At 34.6% G+C, this 16,208-nt stretch overlaps 1 protein-coding gene across 1 annotated transcript in view; it reads left to right on the top strand.

Moving 5' to 3' along the window:
• CEP128 (centrosomal protein 128) overlaps positions 1-16,208 on the top strand; it is a 91,830-nt gene that overhangs the window by 15,415 nt on the left and 60,207 nt on the right. Inside the window, exons 8-12 of the mRNA XM_026048312.1 lie at positions 5,608-5,694; positions 6,491-6,565; positions 7,863-7,992; positions 8,550-8,710; positions 13,748-14,098. Coding sequence (XP_025904097.1) covers positions 5,608-5,694; positions 6,491-6,565; positions 7,863-7,992; positions 8,550-8,710; positions 13,748-14,098 — 804 coding nt within the window. The remainder of the gene's footprint in view (positions 1-5,607; positions 5,695-6,490; positions 6,566-7,862; positions 7,993-8,549; positions 8,711-13,747; positions 14,099-16,208) is intronic.

Genomic DNA, 16,208 nt, shown 5'->3' with positions numbered 1-16,208 from the left:
TTTTTGATCRGTTGCTTCCTTTGTGATGCTTCTCTTGGCCTCAAGAATATCAGAAGCAGCAGCAAATCTGCTTCCAATAAATGAGATGTCCCTTATTGATGAAGCATGGGCATGTTTAGGGATAAAGCATGGAATAGAAGTCAGTGAGCTGTAATATGTGCTCATCCTGTGCAAGAAAGCTTGGAGGTGGTGGTAGCAATTGAGTTTCATTTTGTAAAAAGAACGTTGCAACAGGATATTACTTGTCACTAATAGAATTTGAGAGATGTGATACTCATTTGCCAAGTTCCTATTCTTTTTTCCTTTATCCTCTTTCGATGATTGCTCTTTTTTAACTTTGGGATTGAGAACTGTGAAGATATGAGGTCCTTCATTTAAATGTTTTGTGGGAGAGGGAAGTGTCTCCTATGGTACCTCTTATGTCTGTTACAGCTAGCTACGTGTTGGGGCAGAGAGCTTTCTCCTTGAGAGCCTGAAGTGTGTGAAATGYGTATGGGTAGTATGTATGTACTGAGGAAGCCAGCAGCAAATCTCTATTGCAAATAAGTGTTAACAGGAATATAGTATAGATTTCAATAGTCCAAGTTGCTGCTGAAGAAGTAGTTCAGCAACATTGTTCTTAAATGTTAGAAGCACTTTTGTGTGCTTTAGTCAAAAGAAAGGAAATATCTAAACTTTTTGCTGAAAGAGTTATTTGGGTGAAACATATTTCTACATCACTTCTAAAAAATGTTCTTTTTTTTTTTTGTATGCTTCTTCTCCTTTGTACTTCGATTTATGAGTTAGATGGACTGTTAGCTTTGTCTGTGGCCTCAGTCTTGTGGTGATCATTGTGTAGATTTAATGTCTCATTCTGCCCTCTTTTATTTCTCTAAGATGCTTCTCAAGTAACATTACTGGAAGAATGGCAGGGTTTGGACTGAGTTGTGAAATCCCATCATTTAATTGGGCCTGAATGATTTATGAAGGAGTTTTATTTAAAGAAGTTGTGGCTATTTAATGGGGCAATTGTTTCATTGGTTTGCCTGTTACACTTTTCAAATCAAAATCACATTTGCTTTTTAGATCAGCATTTTTTTTTGTTTGTTTCTCTCCAATTTTGTGAGGTTTAAATACTTGTTATAATTTTAAAGGAAAGTGCAGTGCCCATAACAGACCACTACTTGTCAGTATTTTACCATCCTAGGAGAATTATTCTCCTAATCTGTAACTACTGAATCATACATTTTCAGGGTCCAACTGAACATGACGAAACATTTGTTTCTTTCTCTGGCTGCTTGTCTGTGTCTGTCTGTCATATGATGTGCAAACTATGCCACTATTATCATCATCATCATCATCAGCTGAGTCCTAAAGTGAGGTGACATCTGGTTATATACTAACTGTGAAATATACTGAGAACTTGGCATCTAGAATTTTGCATCTTTTAGCATCAAGTTTTGTGTTGTTATTCTAGATCAGTAGGCTAAGTGTTGTGTCTAGTCAGACACTCAAAAATATAGAGAGAAGTATCTAGGTCTTTTGAATTAGTGTGGATTCATGGAATATTTAAGCTTTACCTAGTTATTTCAAAAAACTTGACACTAGTGCAAATAGTGCATGTTCACTTTCATATCATTGTTCTAAACCTGTCTCTGATTAGGCGAAAATAATACACTCATTTTAGTGTTTTATTTTGCAGTGTTACAAATTTGAATATATGGATTAGTTAGAGAATCTCATAATTGTTTTAATTGGACACCAAATGAGTTTCTTTATAGTTTGATTTTGAACCTGAAGACACCTTCCAGAATATTATTAGTTTATTATTATTACTTATGATTATATACCCATTTCTTAAAGCAAGATGAGTTGTTATTGTTACATACAGTGTATGTCCCGATGATTTTGCTAGTTGCCTTGTCTGACCTTGGATTTTGATGAAATGAGAGCAACTGTTCATGCTTTGCACAGTTTAGGCAAACAGAAATGTCATCAGAGAATGTTTTGAACCTCCTAGCTGTATCAAGTAGTAAAGTAGTAATGTCTTAAGCTGTTAATTTTGACAGGCCTGGAAGCAATTTTTWCCTTTTTTTTCTCTGTGCAACCGATATCCAGGTTCCACCAGTCCCCCATTACACATGCTGTGTTTTGCTTGTACTTTGGCTCTGACTGGCATCTCTCTCTGAGGGTATAGCCAGGTCTCATTCATATCTGTCACTGAAATATCTTTAGATGACTGGTTTGTCTARGTAACACAGCTGGACCCATGTTAGCTGTTAATGTAGCAGATAAGGGGAAAAACTTGATTTTTGGAGCAGCCCRGGATGTGCTTTCCCTTGTGGTGTGTTACTACTTTTTGTGTCTCTATTTCTGTTAGTATGAATAGGTTGTACTGATCAGTCTCATACTGATAGAAATTCAGCTTGTGGTCTGTGGGTTACTCCCAAATCATCAGTTTTTATTAGAGAGAAGAAAAAAGTAGGCTTAATGTTGCAATAAAAAATCTTCATCTCTATTGGAAAAATCTTTATTAGCTGAAAAAGATTGAGAACTGTTGTTACAGAGGCCTCAGACATTTGTAGTACCTGTTCTCCCCATCTATTTCTTATATAAAACAAGGACTGAATGACTCTCAAGTTTTGCAGTTACTTTATGTGGATGAGGTATAGTGGTGTGCATGTGTTAAATCTTCCCATAGCATCCCAAGCTAGTAAACTTCAGGAAAAGACCTGTGGGAAGTTCATGTRGCCTATGAGAGGCCTTATCCTGCTTCTGACCATGGTCCACCCCAAAACCATGCCATGGAGACATCTTTAAAAGCAGGCTCCCCTGTTTTTTCCTATTCCAGGCTGCCAAGGATATAAATTGGAAAATCCCTTGTACAGTCAATTTATATTGTTGTTTTTTTTTTTTGTTTTCTGTTTTGTATACGCACGTGTGTGTATATAAAATACATATTAAATTTATGAAGGTTAAAACAAACTATAGTTTACAAGGCATAGTAAATAGTTTTTCACTCAGGAAATAAAATAGTAATTATGCGTATCGTGTTATGTTATAGGTACTGTGTAATATAAGTACCACAATATTTAATATATTATGTAAGCGTGTGTGTGTRTATATATTTATATATTAAATCTATGTACATTGGCTCTCTGGGCTATCTTATTTGTGACCTTTCTGCAGCAAAGATGAGACCTTGGTGGACATGCGTGTTAAGGCTGTCAGCTTCCTGCTGGGGTTCTGCCCTTTCCCCTTTCTCACTTTGATTTGCTCCTCTGCAAGGACTYGCCAAGTCACAGAACCTCTATGTCAATCTCCTGGCCAACCTGGACCTTTTGGATTGATTAACAGATTACTTAGCTAACACACATTGGGAAAATGAGCATTTCATATCTGCAGCAGTGCACGTTTGATATATTCTTAATTTTACTGTAGTCCCATTTTCTTTGTGAGGTAGTAACTCGTATGTATTTGTGTGTGTATGTGTATACAAGTATGAACTATTTTTTCTTAATAATGACAWGGATATGGATATATTTTATTACCTCCAGAAAATAAAAGTGAACTTCTTAATTGTAGTATCAGTTATATGAAAGATTGCCTTTTTATTTGAACTTATTACTGTTTAATGGCCTAAATATCATTGAGTGATCTTGACAAACTGAGATGGCATATTGATTTCTGTGGCTTCTCCTGTGGATTAGGATGCATTAGTGATGCAGAAGCAGTCTTTGTTATCAGTAGGGAAAATCTTTGAAAAAATTCACAGCATTTCTAATTCTATCTTAACTTTAATGTTTTCCTTGAGATGCTGGAATACCAAATTCTGCACATAAAGTTCTGATGTATTTTTAGTCCTATATTTGTGAGTAGCTTAGTACTGAAAATAAGGTTGGCATGAAGCTGACTGTATGTAACAGAGCTTCTAATTTGGCTAGTGCAAATGAAAATAAATTGCAGTTAGTAGGCAACTCTGTAATATACTTCTGAACTAATATATCTAGTCATAAAAAAAAATCATTCTTCAGTGAAAGCATTAGCTGAAGTATTGATCTTCTTGTCTGTTTTTTTCCTGTAGCTTTTGGGGTTTTCCCAAGAGCCTTTTCTGAGCAAATGAGTGTGTAGGATTTGTGTGCAGTCATAATTAACTGGAAAGGTAGGCCTGGATCCATAATGAATAGTTAAACAAAATCTTGAATAGGTTACAATCTTGCAGTATCTGAGTATGAATCAGTAAAACCAAAGCTTTTTTCATTAAAKAGCATAATACTTTTGGATCTTTCAGTTGCGCTGTTATAATAAATATCTTCCACTGAGTCAGATTTTAATATAAACTATATTGAAGAACCATATTGAAAACCATGTGGTTTGAGATGAGGCTGTAATCCTGAGAGGTGCACACAGCCTCTTATTTTCTCCAAAGCAAACCTTGTGAAGCTGAATGCTTGAGGTTGGTCTTTTACCATTACTTTGATACAGTGAAATTTTTCTGCCCTATACAGTGAGGTCTATAGACTGTATAGAAGACCTTTCTCTCCAAAGGCTCTGTGTTTCTGTTGTTGTTCTGCTATAGTTCTGGCAAGTAATGATGGAAAGAATAGATGTACCTCTGCTTCATGGTATTGGAAGAAAGTAAAAACTATTAGATAATAAGATCTCTAGTAAAGTGACTCGTGGCAAGCATTAAAAGTGCTTGGTCGTGTAGTGTGGTAAAGAAACAGAAAAATGACACAGTTGTTGAAATTTACATCAATTTATATCAACAAGGCTAGAAATCTACTAGCAGGAGTTTCTAACAAATATTTAAGATAACTCAATGATTCTCTTAAATTTTCAGTTCTCAAAACTTAACTATATGTTCATGTTGTAAATTATTATCTGTCCTTAATATCTGTGAAGGCTACTGCATTCCTTTGCCGGTGATTCTGTGAAGAGTCTTGTTTTTTAGAGCGTGAAAACTTTCTGAGTCTGATTTTCAAGGTGATTTTATTGATATAAAATGCTCTAGAAAAAAAACATAGATGACTTTAGATACTTCAATTTGAGGGAGATAGGAAAAGGGTTTAGAGTAACTGAGAGAATATTTGACAATTCTGATAATCCAGTCCCACAGATTTTTCTCCCCCATCACTCCTCAAAACAGAACTCCCCCAAAGTAAGTAATCTTTGATCAGAGATGTACCAGTTGATCCTAACTTAATGCTGTAATTTTAAGCATTTGTTCAGATTCATGTAAAAATAATTAGAATATAAATGTGCATTTTTTAATTTAAAAGCTGCATGATGTCTATCTCTAAACTCTTCTTATTTCTTCATCTCAGTGTCTGGGGTCAGCTTTCGCTGTCTGAACGTCTATAGATTGGAAGGATATTAATGCTAGTTTTGACTTTGTATTTGGCCTAGTGCTGGCATGGGTGTATTTATGCATTGTCTATTATGCATTGTCTAATATTTATGTTTTCTTAGCAATATAGGTTGGCTTTATTTGGAAATATTAAACATAGTCAGAAAGCACTTTTTCTCTCAAACATATCAGCAGATTCTTTCATTTTAACAGACTTGTAAAGAAGACTTCAGTAACTTTTATAGTTATGATCCAATATATTTTTTTCTCCTTTAAAGGCTTTAAAGAAACGAGATGCAAAATCAGATGAAACAGAAGAACTCATGAAAAATAAACTTGTGAAATATGAAAGTGAAAAGAACCAAGTAAGACTTAAATTTTCTGTCTTTTTTCCCCTGGTTTTAATTGTCTGTAATGTCATATTCTAGTCTATTATTGCTCTCGTGGAGGAATCAGTTAGGCAAAAGAGCTATTAAAATTCACTGAAAATATTTCGTATCTTGTTTTTCAAAATGGTACCTCGTTTTGCTCATTACACATTTCTAAACTCTGTTAGCATTATGAAAGATTCTAGTTCTTTGGAATTCTAAACACTTCAATTTTTCRGTTTTCTTAATATCCAGAATAATTCAAGTTTAATTCCTTTGTAACCCCAAAGGAACACAAAATATACATAATTATACAGTTTTATCAATACATGTAGTCTTCAAAGCTTCTATGAATAAACTGTATAACAAAGACTTCAAAAAATCGAAAGTGACATAATATTCAGAGTTTGAAATTATCCCCCCAAATTTTAAACATTGCCTGGAAAAATTTCTYAGTTTTTTATTTAAAAACTTCTTGACTTGATTGTTTATTGTTCTCATACTCTTTTCTTCTGGATTCTTTTCTTTATGCATATGCCATATTGGTTAAAAAAAAAAAGGCTCTAATTTTAATTAAGTTTAATTTGCAAATATAATGAAGATAAATATGGCAATGATTTAGTATGTGTAAAAGTTTTCTTTAAGATTTTTGATAAGTAGGGATTTTCTGTAGCTTACTTTTGAATAGATGTTTATGTTATTTCTGCCAGTATTACTTATTTAAATATTGAAAATCTGAATTAGTGCTATGATGAATACATTTCTTCTTCTTTTTTTTAATTGGTAATAAAAGCTAGAGCAGGAACTGGAGCGGTCCCGGAAAAAGCTGGATCAGTCAGAAGGCAGTCGAGAAGCCCTTTTGTGTCAGGTAGCTATTTTTGTGTGGTCAAAATCCTCCTGTTTTAATCCTAGGCAAGGTCTGAGTTGTCATGCTCTATCTGTCTATTTTGTACTCTGCTAACATTGTTTTGGGGAAGCAAGAAAAAGCATGGAAAGAAAGTATCAGTAAGATAAGAAGAGTCTAAAATACATGGATTGAGGTCTATTTTTATTTTTCATGCTTTCAAGCTTTTAAAATAGTTATGATACTGTTTCAATGCATAAACACAGACTTYGTAATGATCCTTCATAGTGTCTTCTAGCATAACTTATATATTAATAAATATTCCCTTGTCTGTACAAGAGTGCAAGGGACATGCAGGGACATAGAAATTTTTGTCATTATGTATTTTATTGTGCTAGGAAAATAAAACATGCTCCAAACAGTGCCTGTTAATGTAGATGTGATAGAATCTAAAAAATGTATGAACCTGGATTATAGCATYAGGAAAGTAACTATTTTCCTAAGTTTATTGAATTCTTGCAGAGAAGTTGGGAGGAAAAAAAGAGTTAAAATAAATGAGAGTAACTGGCATATGGATGAGTTAGCATTAGCTGTTTGTCTTGAATATCTGGCAGATGTTTGAGATGGATATGTTACTGTTTTAAATTTACCTCCTTGTGTATGGAATGTAATAGTATATCACATACATTCTCCAATAGATGTGTGCTAAAAGTTATTTTCCTTTGGTTGTAATATGACATATTTTCTTTCAAAAGTAATTAATTGTATAAAATGTCATCTTTGTGTTAAGATGTGATAGAAAGGAATAAAACGTTAAAAGCCCCTATATTTCTTAAGAATATGATATACTTAGATATTATACACTTAATGAACAACATTTACATAAAATATGTTGTCAAATTTGTATAGATTTTTTACTAGCAATGCAATATTAAAGTTACAGTTACAACATGTAAAATGATTGAACTGAGTTTGGTCTAGGGAAGTTAATACACTGCTGTTACCAACCTAATGAGATAAAATGGTTCATTTTGAATAGTTGTTTGACCTACACCTAGGAACTGTTGTTGTTGGTAGTTGTTCGGTGTACCTGCCAACCTTTGTGTCTCCTGTGTGTATAAAATTATAGGTAATAATTTTATAAACAAATCTCAAGAGTGCTCCAGTTGGCGCTCTTGAGATTTGTTTATAAAATTATTACCTATGTAATGCTATGTAACGTTTTTGTTATTGTTATGCTTTTGCTTTTTTTAAGCAGCACCCTATTTATTCTTTATTCTGGATTTTTATTAAGCACTTTGTACTTGTGTGTATGTTTCAGATTCAGGATCTTCGTTCCCGACTCTTGAGAGCAGAAGAGGATCGTGTGGAATTGCAACATCAAATTTCACATGCTGCTCTGCATCGCCAGAGCTCCCAGGATGAACAAGAAGAGAAGAGAATTAGAACRGGTACAGCTCTCTCACTTTGCAGTGGATGTATTATTTACTCTAGAAACTAATTCTGCTTAACCTCAGTCCAGTTCCTCTGCTGTTTGAACTAAAACAGTTGATTAACAGCTCACGTTTATAAAGTTAATTAGTACCAATATTACCCATAAAAATCCATGATGAGAATAATTGTAGAATTGTATTACTAAGAAATAGTATGATTTTCAAATTAGGAAATGATTTTTTTGATAAAATCTTGAATTTGTAGTTTATCGCAGAATTTCATTGTCACCAAAATTTTCCCCATGGTTTCTTCCCTTCCCTGTTCTCTTCTTTATTTGCCTTTTTTATCTAAAACTATCTTATCCAAATGACCAGATAAGAATAAGCAGACAATTACATTCTCATTTAGTAGAATGTTATGGTGTACATGTTGCCTTTTTTCACTGATGTCTTGATTAAAAACAAGAATTGAAAAATAGTCAYGTGGAGAAAAAAATGGTGAAAAGACAAATGAAGAAACAAATATGAGGAAACAAAAAATAGGTGGTATGTTTTATATTCCCACTGTTTTATAGTAGTTGAAAGACATGAGAGGGAGAAGCAAGAACTGGAGAAACACATTTTGGAGCTGAAAGCAAAGCTGAATCATAACGCTGTAATGTCAGAAGTAGAAGAACTGAAGAGATGCTTGGAGCGTAAGGACAAGGAGAAAGCACAGCTTGCAGAACACATACAGGTAACTTTTCCTTGTAAATCATTTGATAGATGATGTTCTAGATTAGAGACAAGTAAGAGCAAATGTTTCACTTCTCTAGTTTTATCCTATAGATACCTTTGAAAGGTGGACTGAATTTGCAGAGGATTTTCCTTTAAAAAAAAAAAAGTGTTCCAAAAAAAAAAAAAAACCCTTAGATAATGAAGAAAAACAAAAAACAATAACAAACACCCTGTCTAGGAAGAGGCAAGTAGAACTCATTTGATGCCCAACATTTGTGGCCTGGCTAGCCGATTCATTCCTACACAAGTCCAGGTTAACCTGAGACATTCTGTATTCTTTGGTTTGTTGGACTTGAGAAATTCCAATGACTCTGGCAGCAGGAGTCAATGGGATGCAAACCACAGAAAGTCTTTTTAAATACCACTGCTGGCAGAGCACTCTTTTGGGAGTGGGCATGGGGTTCTAGTGCTCCTTTGTGCTCTGTGGACATACTGATGAAAAAAGGCTCAGATAAGGTCACTGCTGCAAGTAAAAAAAAAAAAAAAAAAAAAATCTTTGACTTCTCTGATTGTCTCAACAGAAAATACTTTGTACTTCTTATCTGCTTCCCACTATCATTCCCCTACAGAGGCAGTAACAGGAAAATAACTACTTTTTTGTTGTTGTTGTTACATATTTTTCTTCCAGTAGGACATCAAGGAACACAAGGATGTGGATTTCTAAACTTATGTACTAACAAAGCCTTTTGTCAAGCCTGTTCTAACAGCTGCTCATATCAGATAGTCAGAATCCCAGTTGGAAGTGACCAGTCATGTTTGATTTGAGTGTAATTTGTCTTTGGTTAGTGGGAAGGATGTGACTCCTTACCTCTGGTGCATGTACATGTGATGATATAAATTCCTTTTGATTTATTTAAATGGCATTGTTTTCAGCAGTTTATGTTCCGAGTTGTACATTTAGTCCTAGTTGCTTGCCATAAAATCACAGCATGATATAAAACGGGAAGGGTAAAATGTATTATGTATTTTTATTTATTTTTAAACACATGAACTCATGGTTAGGAGTGAGTATACCTGAACTTGCTTCTCCGAGATATTTAGACGTTGCAAACATATATAACTATTTTAAGTGTATTGTTCTTTATGGAACTACTTGGAAATAACCTAGACCTGGCTGTTATCGATAAAAGCTAAACATATAATGCCTGAATTTTAGTGATAAAATATAAATACTCTGTTTTCTCCATTTGTGTCTGCAAACTCTCATGTTACTCCAAAGCAATAGGAAGTGAGTATGTCTAAAGAGATATGACTTCTAAATTTTTTACTTTCTGCAAAGAAACTAGATTTGCACATGAAAAGCCATTATAGTGTCTTTGGCTCTTGTCAGCATTTTCTTTAGTTTGTTTTAGCTCTTTCTAAAATCTTTAATATATGGGAAGAATATTTGCACTGAACACTGACACTCATGCCATTCTTCTTCCAAGCTGTTAGGGAATATAGACCTAAAAGAATATGTGGTTCAAACTTTATGGTACATTGTCTAGCTTATGAAATCATTTTATTCGCTAAAGATTTCTTGTTCGAACTATGTCAAAAGAGTTACCCTATTACTCAGTGCATAACAGCTGAAGATTACTTTGTTAAAAGCTTGCTAGCTTGGAGGGGAAAAAGATTTGTTTATTTAAGAATAGAATCTATCCATAATAAAGATGTCTCAGTCTTCATTTATTTTTATCCTCATTAAAACTCATTTTTATGTTTTTTCTTCTGTAAAGATGRAGTGTTTAGTCAATAATGTTCAGTTTGAGTCAATTAGGTCATCTGAAAAGCAGTAACACTGTTTTAAAATAAAAGAAATACTCGTGAGAGAAAATCGTAACTTGCCACCCACAAACCAGCTGATAACTGTATTGCTGTGTCAGTAGCTTTTAAATTCAAAAATAGTGCTATAGATGCAATCTTTGTCAAAGTGAAAAGAATTAAACCTATATAAAACCACGTATCAACCTTAAGAAAACTGTTTTATCTTTGTTTAGGAAAAATATGGATAAAACTGACTTTGTGCAATGTATCTTTTACTGAAGGAATAGGATTTTTGACAGAATGTATGCATTTTATCTTTCTATTTGATTTTGCACTTTCTTCTTCAACTTACCAATCTTCATTAACCTTCAGAGCCTGTTGTGCTTGTGTGAAAGCTTCAGACCTTGTGGATCAATGGTTATTGATGGTTAGATACATCCTGATGGTGAGAGATGCAGATCCGACTGTGATGAATAAACTAATATTAGAGTTCTGTATTCAGCAAAGATTAGTAAGAGAAATAATTAAGTTCCTGACAGCACTGCTGAAAGTCATAACAGAATGACAAGCAGAGTGATTCTTATTAGAAACCAGTGACTGTACTGAGAGACAGGGCAAGAAAAGGGATGAAGGAGAAAATTATAGACAGGTCTACTTTAGGTGACTAATAGAACTACTGCAGTGGGGTGCAATGTGGTTTATTGTATTTTATCATTGTGGGATGTTTGCACATGATAACTGATATAAGGCATTTGGTTTTGAATTACAGTAAATTGTGCCAAATGTCTTAGCCTTCTTTCTAGCCTAACTTCACCTGTTTCTAAGTGTTAAGAGGAACTTTGCACTGAATACATGGTATGTTGTGTTTTCTGTGCTATATACTCTCTACTCTGTGTCAAAATAAGTAGGAGTTTTAGAGAGGCATTAAAATAGGGGTAGAACAGCCTTTCTGAATGGATCAAGTTGCCAGAACAATTTTGGCTAAAGTAGTGAGGTGTCTATCATCCTCCTTGCACCCTGAGRTATGGCTGTACCCATTTGCTGTGATGTACAAATTTGGGTCCCTTAGCATTTGATGCCTAACARTAAGAAGTGAGAAGGGCACTGCTGTCCCTAAATGTTGCTGTTTGAGAGTATTTGGCATTGACCATCACAGTCGAATGCAAGCATAAACATTGGTTGTGAAATATTTTGCTACTGTAAAATAAAATATGGGTTTCATATCGGATTGAGAAGTGTAATACTATATATCCAGCTTAATTATCAACTACTACTAGTAGCAGAGATGGCTTATAATTTCCATTCCTTTTCAAGTAATGGCTGAAGTATTCCTTGCAAAATGAAACTCTAGAATTGTACTTCCACAACTCAGTACTGCAAAGTAAAATGTTCTTCCAGTGATAACAGTCTGTGTGTTGACTAACAAAACAGTCTTAATTCTGGTAAAATCAAAAAAGGGGAATTAAAACTTATATAATATTTTAAATTGCTAAATGGAGTTTTGTTCCGCATTAGCTGTATACTATGTGCCGACACATCTGCAAAAAGTAGTGTCAATGCAGCACATGAACAGTAAAGAGGGACAATACAGGACCGAAGGGCAACTCCTTATACCTGACCTGTCCTCAAATACAGCTCGCTTCCACGAAGCATCCTCATACTTGCTGGGCTTTCACAGTATTTCATTTATATGTATGCTCTGTGTGCTCATATATGTCATGAACCTTCCATGCACCTAATGGATGCCTTAGATGTCCCTACTTGAGTAAGGGAGTTGGACTAGATGATCTCTAGAGGTCCCTTCCAGCCTCAACCATTCTGTGATTCTGTGTAATACAGCACACTTTGCTAAGTGTTATACCCCTTTCAGACAGTCATTGAACAACTTTCTTTTTCTGGAGGTATGAATAAAACACTGCCCTGATATGCTTGATATTCTTACTTGTGGCAATTGTCCCCCTCCTGTGGGCAKAGTGCACATGTATCCTTGCTGTTAGGACAGCAAATGCTATCCTGAAAAGACTCCTGACGATTTATGGCCTCTCTAAGGAAGAAAAAAAAAAATGTGGCAGGGCATTTATTGAACCTGTCATTCTACATATTATGTCTGAGAAGTAGATTACTCTTTCCTAGGCAAAGTACTCTTCCCTTCTCTATTCTGAATGGCATCCTGTTTATTTCAGACTATGTCTCTAATTTGTTTAAGCTCTTCTGAAAACTGACTTCTTCTCTAAAGTATTTCTGTCCCTTGAAGCTAAATAGCATCTTAGACTGACTACAGAGCAGACATCTTAAATCATTCTAAATTATTAATGAATATATCAAATGGTATGAAGTCAGTCTGGATGGGCCTGAAATACAGGATGCTAATATAAATTTCTACTTGACGTGCTTAATAAAATTCAATTTTGGTAGTGCAGCATCGATAACTGATTTCTGAGTATACTTTTGGAGGYAGGTTCATGAGGATGCCTCATGACATTATGAGACTTGGAGGATGTCAGGAACTCCTGACTTTAGGAGACTTTCCTCATAAAGCCAGATGTTCAATATATGCCACTATTTTTAAAGTACTTGGCTTCATTCTTTTTTTTTTATTTTACTGTGTTTTGAGTACGTTCCTCATCCATTCCTCGTGATCCTACTCATCAGTTCAGTGTTACTACTTCTGCTTGCTGCATTTCAAGCTAATAACTTGCAGTTTGTTTTAGAAAAGTCTACCAAGCTACTGTAGTCTGTTGCTATTCAGATCTTTCTATACTACCCTTGTGCTGATGCTTCCGTATAAGTTTATATACTGATTTCTGTTCTGCTGACTGTTTTCTTTCCTTGCTATTTTTCTTTTCTCTTGTCTGTATTTATTGTGMCTCTTGTTTTATTCTGTATTTGCACATCAAATAGTAAGATTTGGTCAATGATTCCTTCTTGCACAGATGGACAATGAAATAAACAACTAGAAGAGGTACAATAATAAATAAGATATGGGATAAAATAAGAATGTATTTTATATCACATGCTAATACCATGCGAGATGTTGTTATATAATATGAAAAGCTATGGGACTTTTTTGTTTTTCTTTTTAAACCACTGCAGATAGGTTAACAGTATTTTCACTGATAGTCAAACCATCTTTTAGGCCATTGATATTTTAGATAGGGATGTAATTTAAGCATCACTCTATTGTTTGGAGAGGCTTCCTAGTGTGTATCTTTAAGGTTTGGATTTTYATGATTTGTTACTCTAATTTCAGGTGTTAATGTCTGACATGGAAAACAGAGAAAAGCAGCAGCAGCAGATGCTGGACCAGCTGAAGGAAATACAAAATTCCTACAAAGCTTGTGAAAGTGGACGTAGGCAAACTGAACTCCAGTCTGCTGAGCTGGCTCAGCAAGTTGAAGAGAGCGCCAAGGAAGCAGAGCGGTACCTCATGGARCTCAAGCAGTCCGAGGCACTTAGGTTAGAGACAGAGAAAAAAAAAGAGGACTTGAAGGTGAGAGCACAGGAAACCATCAGGCAGTGGAAGCTGAAATGTAAGAAACTGGATCGTGAGATGGAAAAACAAAATGAAACTGTTAATGACCTGCTGAACAAGAACAGTCAGGTGAGAGAAATATTTGTGACTGTGTTTATTTTTTGTTTGTCTTTTTTACCCTTTCTGTGCTGTTTAGAATTAAAGATATGGAGTTTATGTAAGCTGTGACTCACAGTCTACCTTAAATTCTCAACTGAAGCTTCTTGGCGGACTTCAAACCAGCTAATCAATGGCAATTTTTTAGTTATTATTGGTCTGAGATGAACTGATATAAAAGCTCTCAAGTAGAGAGTTCCAAATTCTGTATTTTATCTGCAATTTATTCCAGTCTTTGCACTTATCCAAAGCTTTATTTTGTAAAAATGAAAGGAAAGTTTCTTCACTAATGTTGATTTTTATACTGTTAACTGCATAAGTATTTAAGTCGGTTTTAGTTAACATTTTGAGGAAATTGTGCCACATTTTTTCATAAACTTTTAATCACATTAAGTTATAACTCGTGTTCCAAGTTATGCATCGTGTCAAAGCATCATTCTCTTTGTAGTGAATCCGTCTTTCTTTGCATTTTCTGGGGGCTGGGTCAAAAGATGTCTGATCCTATCATGGCCAGGATAGTGCTAAGCTTCATGTCATGAGCATTACTCTAAATCTGCATGCCATGATGCTGAAGTGTATGGTATTGTATGGCTTAAAATCATTTTTATAGTGTTGTGCACCCCTTTTTAACGTATTTTTTGGGTGGCATGCATTCCATGTGGAAATTACTAAATCTCATAGACCTGATCTACTTTGTCTTACTCAAAGATCGTAATTTTCAGCAGATATACATTGTGCAGTGTGGTCAGTTTCCATTCATTCTGTGTTGTCTAATTTAATAATATTTTTCTCAGCTTGTTATATATCCGGTATATGCAAGTACAGTCAAAACTACAGGAGAAGCCACAATGCGACTAATCCTTAACGGAAGTTAATAARTTCTAGTAGATCTAAAATGTCCTTCCTCCTGGGGTTGCTATTTCTCTTCTGAATTCCCTAGCTTGCTCCATGGTTTCTGCTATCCTGCTATTTAAGACTGAAATTCCATTTAGATTTGCGACATAAGATTCATTGACGTGTTTTTTTCCTTTGTTCTTAACATTTTCTACAACAAATGCATACAAATGTTAAATGCAGTTGTTTTGGTTTTACCTCCATTTAAAAAAAAACAGCTTCAATCTTGTTTCTTATTCTAAAAGAATATATTTGTCATGTCATAATGTTGCCAAAAACTTGAGATGAGTTCTTCACATCTGAAGAACATCTCTTTATTGGAGGATATCRAATATCAAATAAACTGCAAGTCATTATGGAAGAGGAAAAAAAACCACAAATGACACTTCATGTCCTCTGCAATATCACAGACTGTTTCCGTATGAGGGTATAAACCATCTAGATGCAAAATTTTGTGATAAGCTTCAGTGAACTAGATGAATTTAATTTAGCTGACTTTGAAATATATAGACAATTCAATGTCTGAGGGGGAAAAAAAAAAAAAAAAAGGCAAGAGAAGAAATGCTCGTGTGATGTCCTCGGTTCCGGTACAGACCTTCAAGAAGGTGATGGCAAACTTTCATAATCGGATTCCAGGAGTTGTTTGCATTTATGAAATATGTTCCAAATATTTGCAGATTAGTTATCAGAATGTTGAAAATTGCTATTTTCCCAGGGGGAGGGGGAGGAGTCACTCCCTCTCCTGCCCCTCATTCCCTTAAAAAAAAAAAAAAAAAGAATTTTTTGTTGCTCTGTGTAAGTAAAGAAGTTAAAGAAGTTCTTTAAGCTAGTTTAAAAAAATCCGATAGTTTGTATGATGCATCAAAAAAATATCTTCTAGTCTCTTTATCACTTTTGTTATAGCAACAAAGATATGTGTTTTGATGTGATTTGTGGCAGATGTAATATGAATTCCATCTTGATTCAAGCAGAAAGTTTAAAGAATTGTCCCAACTCAGGAGCCTTGGTCAGTTAAGCACAGATCTAATTTCAAGAACACCTGTTCTACGCCTAAATTATTAAGAAAAGTTGCATACATGTGAATTGAACTCATATCAAATAAATGTTTTGTACTTTCACAGAGCAAAATGTGTTACTTTCTTGGATAGTGTCTTCCAACAATTTTTCTGAATTACCACATATGCCATGG

This window comes from Nothoprocta perdicaria, unplaced genomic scaffold, assembly GCF_003342845.1.
Source record: "Nothoprocta perdicaria isolate Ctin4 unplaced genomic scaffold, notPer1 scaffold_53, whole genome shotgun sequence".
Taxonomy (NCBI): Eukaryota; Metazoa; Chordata; class Aves; order Tinamiformes; family Tinamidae; genus Nothoprocta; species Nothoprocta perdicaria.
Note: the sequence above shows the minus strand (reverse complement) of the source record. Positions and strands in the feature narration are given on the sequence as shown.